The sequence below is a fragment of the Penaeus chinensis genome, chromosome 12, assembly GCF_019202785.1.
Source record: "Penaeus chinensis breed Huanghai No. 1 chromosome 12, ASM1920278v2, whole genome shotgun sequence".
Taxonomy (NCBI): Eukaryota; Metazoa; Arthropoda; class Malacostraca; order Decapoda; family Penaeidae; genus Penaeus; species Penaeus chinensis.
In genome coordinates this window covers 24,013,980-24,021,479 of record NC_061830.1, presented here as the reverse complement: position 1 = coordinate 24,021,479, position 7,500 = coordinate 24,013,980, and the positions used below count along the sequence as shown (strand labels likewise).

The 7,500-nt window shown below is 40.2% G+C and overlaps 1 protein-coding gene across 1 annotated transcript in view; it reads left to right on the top strand.

The window, feature by feature from the left end:
- The window catches only part of LOC125031288 (glycine receptor subunit alphaZ1-like), a 42,880-nt gene that overhangs the window by 31,463 nt on the left and 3,917 nt on the right, over nt 1–7,500 (top strand). The window contains exons 7-11 of the mRNA XM_047621959.1: nt 734–861; nt 1,684–1,766; nt 5,551–5,685; nt 5,810–6,039; nt 6,224–6,355. Of these exons, the coding sequence (XP_047477915.1) occupies nt 734–861; nt 1,684–1,766; nt 5,551–5,685; nt 5,810–6,039; nt 6,224–6,355 (708 nt within the window). The remainder of the gene's footprint in view (nt 1–733; nt 862–1,683; nt 1,767–5,550; nt 5,686–5,809; nt 6,040–6,223; nt 6,356–7,500) is intronic.

Below are 7,500 nucleotides of genomic sequence, written 5' to 3'. Positions count from 1 at the left end.
GTTTCCGTTGCTGTGCTGTGAAAAATAAAAGTAGAAAAACGTATTAGACCAGGAATTCCCTGATGCGTAACCCGGTACATTTGTTATTGTATATATTGAGTTTGTAGTTTACTATTTTTAGTTGGCGTAAATGATATGACTTCGTTGCTATCTTTCATCCTTCACATTTTTACTCTCGACGTGTAATGCGGCGGACGTGAACTCTTGCCGCTGCCGAGTTTACAGACGCCTACTCTGACATGACACATTTGTAAATTATTTCATATGACCGCCGTCACAGACGCTACCTTCGTTCTGTTATCCAGATTGTTGTATCAGCACATGTACGAGGTAATGTGAAGAATCAGTGATAGTCTGCGATTAAACCGAGATGGTTTAGTGCCAAACGCAGCAAGAAAATATGTTGCGCCCGGCATCCCCGTGGTTGGCATGTTCCCCGAGTGAGGTACATATATATATTGTTATTCACCAAGTGCATTCACCTCTCGTGTATCCCGGTTAGATAATGTAATTCTATGGAATTTTAGTGAAAAGAGTGCTGGTCAGCATGTTTTTTTTTACCTTTTTTATGTGTACTTTAGTCTGAAGACAAAGTAGACAAGCTACTGACCATAAACTTAAAAGGTTATAGTGCGTCAGACATAATGCTTACGACTATCGAAATGACAAAAAACAGAGATCCAAGTCAAAGAAGAGTTTTGTCACTCCCGGCGCCTTCCTCTCTTCCCCGCAGTTGCAGAGCAAAATCTGGAAGCCGGACACTTTCTTCAACAACGTGAAGGACGCGGAGCTTCACACTGTCACGATGCCCAACATATTGTTAAGGATACAAAACAACGGAGATGTTTTGTATAGCATCAGGTAGGATTTGGCAACCTGTGAGTTGAGGCGCCGCTTTGAACGAGTGCGGTGACTTATATTCAAAGGAACTTTACGTATTTCATACTGATATTTATGATTGGATTATGAATACATCTTCGCTCTGAAATTTATAGTCCTACCATTGACCAAAAAGACATAGAATGATTTAAGCCATATGCGGGTTTCAGTAAAATAAATTTTGTTGAATATTATAATCTTATTCCTCTTGGCTCTACTAAACCCAACACAATCTTTCTTCTCCGCCCCAAAGCTTCCTATACACTTTTTTGAATTTATTAATGTATTTACGAATGATGTCTTTTATGTCACTTTCTGTCAAAAAAACAAAAAAAAAACTCTCCACTATCTAGGCGCCATCACCTAGTCAATTTTTGGCAGTTGTGTTATCCTCTCCTAGAATAAATCGTAAAGTTTTTATCAAACCGTTTGAATGCAGGATATACCGGGTAGTGTTCACAGACTAAAGTTTTTAAAAAATGTCCCAGGAATTTTTGGCTACATCCAATCTCTGGACACGCTTAGGTCAGATGACTGATGGTTCTTAATTTGGCAAAGGTCAGCTCTCTGACCTATGGTTTGCTAAGAAATATGCATCTTTATACTAGGCCAAAAACTCTTTTCGAGGACATATAGGAACTTCCTAGTTGCTGCGGTCCCTTTGTCAGTTTCAGAGACTAACTCTTTGGGATGAGTCCCCCACGCGAGGCATATTCCCTTCTTTCGTCAACACTTACAGTAGCAAGTGCAGGGCATACTTCAGTTATGCAAGTTTGACTGACAAGTGTATCATTGTGTCAACAGACTCACGCTCACGCTCTCCTGCCACATGGACCTTGAACTCTTTCCCTTTGACGACCAGAAGTGTTACATTGCCCTCGCTTCCTGTAAGTAGCTCCTTCCCCGCCTCTTCCTCCTTTCCTGAATGCGCACCGTCTTCCATCAGCTTCCTTGCTCATCCGCAGTTTCGTGCTCACGGCTCAATGGCCTGTGGGTCTCGCAGACCTCCTTTCTTGGTTATCATTTCTTTCTTGCGTAGACGTAGGATCTGCTGTAATTTCTCAATCTTTGTTGCATTGGTGTTTCTTGCCCCGACATTTGTTCACAAGGAGAGAAGTTAACTTTATTTACATCATATAAGAAACAAAGCAGAGTTCGTCGATAATTCATAGCATCTATCGGATAAGAGTGAAAATCACTTGCATTTGTTTCGAAATACTTTAGAATGACGCTATTTGAGGGAGATTCCGTTTCATCAGTGAATAAGCGTTTCCCTTTCGTTTCCCGGGAAGTCAGTTGATGAGTTGAGAAAGATGATACCATAAAGGATATTTATCAAATTTGACTGTGAGAAAAAAATAATGAGTTCAAATTCATTAATGTTTCTTCGTCTCTGACCTCATTATCATTTAGACGCGGAAATGCTACGGCACACGCATCAGAATTAGGTTCGCAGTTGTCTTTCGGATGGAAAAAATGTTATCTGACACTAACCACAGAGCATCAATGAAAATGGAACCATATGAGGAAGTCTGCATTAGGTGGAAGCTTTGCTCGTCTGAATGAGCGAGACCCTGATTTAGCCTTCCTCTACCAGGACCACGCTGAGGCTTTCGTGCAACATGGAGTTCAGGGAATATCCCTTGGACTTCCAGATTTGTGGGATCTCCATTAGTTCCTGTAAGTATAAAAGACGCATTCCCTTATAAATGCATACTCTGCAGCCGAACTGCAGTTCCTCCTGCATTTGAAATTGCTGCTTTGCTGATATTGACCTTTTATTTGGTTTCTCTTTTGTTACCTTCGATTTGCCGATAAAATTTTGCATCCGAATTTCTGGTATTATGCCTTATAATAAAATAAAATAAACCCATATACAATTGGGCGTAATTGAAATTAAGCAAATCATTCTACGACTAAACTAGATGTCCTTGTTGACTGAACCTAACGCAACGTTGCTCCCGGTTTCGTGGCTTCTTTCTCTCCAAGTGCTCCGTTTTCTATAAAAAAAAAAATAAAAAAAAATTAGTGGCCGTAAATGCCATTGGGAGTAAAAGCAGAAATGAAAAGCGCATTGTACTTCTTGAGTACAATGGCAATGGCGGCTTTCATGTTAAAATAAATTCCAAATAACTTTGATATAAAGGTTTTCACTGTCCTTTCTGCTGTTCAGTTTTATGTACGATTACAAATAAACGAGAGGAACATACACGCTAATAAGTTTTATTAGTTACGCAGAAAACTTTTGTAATATTTCGCTCCTTATTACGCACAGGGTGAAGGCCAGAGTTCTTATAATTGTCATTGTTTATCTCCTTAGATTATACGTTCACGTCTTTCTTGCATATGTCTGAGATTAAAAGAAATTTCTTGCATTCTGTATGTCCATCCCCTTACCCCCCTCTCTCTGTTTATCTGTCTGTCTATCCATGTATCTTTCTATCTTTATATTCCATTCGCTCTCTGTCTATCTACCTAGATATCTATCTAGCTGTCCAACTAACCATCACCCACTCTCTCTCTCTCTCTCTCTCTCTCTCTCTCTCTCTCTCTCTCTCTCTCTCTCTCTCTCTCTCTCAATATATATATATATGTATGTATGTATGTATGTATGTATATATATCCATCTATCTGTATCTATCCTTCTCTTTCTGTCTGTCAACCTAGCTATCTATTTAGCTGTCCAGCTAACCATCCCCCCCTCCCCCCCAACTCTCTCTCTCTCTCTCTCTCTCTCTCTCTCTCTCTCTCTCTCTCTCTCTCTCTCTCTCTCTCTCTCTCTCTATCTCTCTCTCTCTCTCACTCTCTCTCTCTCTCTCTCTCTCTCTCTCTCTCTCTCTCTCTCTCTCTCTCTCTCTCTCTCTCTCTCTCTCTCACTCCCACTCACTCACTCACTCACTCACTCACTCACTCACTCACTCTCTTCCTCTCTCTTGCCTTATCAACAACCAGTGACATTAATAATGTGAAGTAAATTTAGTTTCTCCTGTATTTTATGGAATTTGAATCTTGGTGTCCATTTCACTTTTTCTTTTTTTTTTCTTTTTTTCTGTAGGCATGAAATTTTGATTATATTTCACATTATGTGAGAATAAGTTTGTTGGACGAAAACCTCAGTGATAACTTAACTTGTATTCTTTAATAACCTAACCACAGTGTCGACATTTACTATTGCTTGCACGCTTAAGTAGTGTATACTATCTGCATGGTTAGATGTAAATAAATGAGTTAATATTTTCGGCTAATAGCTATTAATACAATTTCCTTTAGAATCATATCATCTAAAGATATACGTATATCTTTAGATAGCAAAGTAAATGTGGATATATATGTGTTTATATGTGTATATATCTATCTATATACATATATATGTATGTTTGTATGTATATATATATATATATATGTGTGTGTGTGTGTGTGTGTGTGTGTGTGTGTATACCAAACAATCATATTTGGGATGTGGTCAGAAACTATCAAGTAAGTCAAGTACAGGCCCCCAAGTTTTTTCCTTGCTCGCAGTTCCATCTAAGAATGCTATCTCTGCCGTCAGTATGACTAAATTTCCGCCGGACATATTCTGCATCTGCCGTGAACTACCAGTTGTACTGATAAACGCCCTCTGCAGAAAACACTGGCCTGCTACAGCAGCTTCACCGTAACCCTGGCACGGGGAGCTCATAGGGTACTGTCCTTGAACCCAAGATACAATTTAATGTCCTGTCCAAGACAATGATGCGGTGTTTGACAAACTTCTTGGCACCATGTTGACTGGGTCTTTATACTGGGGTTATTGACCATTAATCCTTTCCCAGGGGGGTAGTTGGTAGTTCTCAACCCACTATCATATCTATGATAGACTCACCCACTACCGTATCTAGGTTTGACTTACCCAATATATATATATATGTGTGTGTGTGTGTTTATATATATGAATATATGTATATAGAAATTTGATGGTATATAGATGTGATGGTAGGTTGAGAACCACCAACAATGATTACCTAAACAACTACTCCCCTTGGGAAGGATCACTGGTCAGTCACCTCTATAAAGACCCAGTTAACTACATGGTGTCACCATGGCCCTTGTGATGGCACAAATATGAATAAATATATTGTTCTGGGCAAGTCGTTAAACTGCACCCTGGGGTTCAAGGATAGTAATCTATTAGCTCCCAGTGCCAGATTATGGTGAAACTGCTAGCAGAAGGGCAGTGGTTTCTGCAGAAGGCATTTATCAGTGTAACTAGTTGTTCACGGCAGATGCAGACTATGTCTGGGAGGTTTAGTCCTATTAAACGGCAGAGATATTATTCCTAGTTAGATGGAACTGCAAGCAAAGAAAAAAACTTGGGGGCCTTTACTTTGTTTACTTAATTAATAGCTCCTGACCACATCTCACATATGATTGGGATGCCATGGCTGATCAGCCCAATGGTCATTCCATTTCATGAATGAAATATATATACATACATATATATACACATTTATATTTGTAAATATATATGCATATATATATACATATATATATATATATGCATATATATTTACAAATATATATATGCATATTTATACCTCTACATACACACGCTCATATATATATATATATATATATATATATATATATGAGCACGTGTCCCTCGGGCATGTCTCACCACCGCCTCTGTTGCAGACGCCAACACGGAAGACGTCATTGACTATGAGTGGGCGAGCGTGAATCCCATCGATCTGCCTGACCAGCTAGAGATCGCCCAGTTTGACCTCCTCAACTTCACTTGCAAGGACACAACCCAAGTCTTCACAACAGGTTAGCTGAGTATTTTGCTTATTCATAATAAGGTATATCTCAGTTCTATTTTGCAGGCACAGTGATGCGCAGGAAATAAGAGAAAAAATTGTCTTTCTGGGTGTAATCTGGTTCTCAACAACAGGTAACTTTAGCGGTTTGTTGGTCTATTTCAACTTGCGTCGCCAAAATGGCTACCACGTCCTCCAGACCTACGTGCCCACCATCCTCATCGTGTCCATTTCATGGGTGTCCTTCTGGTTGGACCCGAACGCCGTGCCCGGGAGAGTGTCCCTCGGTGTCACCACTCTGCTCACCCTCACCACCCTCGCCTCAGGCATCAGGGCATCCCTGCCGCCTGTGTCTTATGTCAAGGTTGGTGCTAAAAATGAGAGTTACAGTATCTTATCCGGATTGTAAGAGACCTGCATGTATGTAATCATCAAGTGTTGCCAATATTTACCTTGTCAATAGCCGTGTTTACCTCTCAGAGCTAGCACGATGCCTACATCTCTGAACTAGCACAATGCATACATAAAATTCACTTGCTACTCCACAGGCCATCGATGTGTGGATCGGCACTTGTATGATCATGGTATTTGGAGCACTGCTGGAATTCACTCTGGTCAACTGGCTTGCCAATAAGAAGATTATAAATCACTCACAAACCATGTTCAAGATACCCAGACTGGTAAGTGAAGAACGTGATCTCTTGTGGTTGGCTTGTGATGCCTTTGGAACCACACCCGAATTGCAGTCATCAGCAGAGCCGTTCCATTTCAGGGCGAGCACTCGCCATATATATTGTTGACCTCATCACCATCATCATCACCATCATCATCACCATCATCACCATAATCACCATCATCACCATCATCATCACCATCACCATCGTCATCACCATCATCACCATCATCATCACCATCATCAATACCATCATCACCATTATCACCATCATCATCACCATCATCATTATCATCACCATCTACACGACCACCACCATCATCATCACTATCATCATCACGACCACCATTACCATCATAATCTTCATCGTTATCTTTATCTTTACCTTTATCTTATCTTCATCTTCATTATCATCACCATTATCATCATCATCACATCACTTTACCATTATCCTTATAATCATCATTATCATCATCTTCCTGACCACCACCATCATCAGCATCATCACCATCACCATCATCCCCATCATCATCACCATCATTACCATAATCAACGCCATCATCACCATTATCGTACCCATCATTATTACCATTATCACCATCATCACCCATCGTCACGACCATCACCATCATCAGCATTATCATCACCATCATCATCTACACGACCACCATCATCACCTTCATCACCATCATCATCATCCTCACGACCACCATCACCATCATCATCATTATCATTATCATCATCATTATAATCATCATCGTCATGACCACCACCATCATCACCATCATTACCATCACTATCATCACCAACATCATCCCCATCATCATCATCATCATCACCATAATCATCGCCATCATCACCATCACCATCATTATCACCATCACATACATCATCATCATCACGACCATCACTATCCTCAGCATTATCATCACCATCATCTACACGACCACTATCATCACCATCCTTATAATCTTCATCTTTGTCTTTATATTCATCTTTATTTTTATCTTTATCATCTTCTATATCACCATCATCACCATAACCATCGCCATCACCATCACCATCATCGCCATCATCATTAGCATCATCACCACTATCATCACCATCACCATCATCACCATTATCACCATCATCATCACGGCCACCATCATT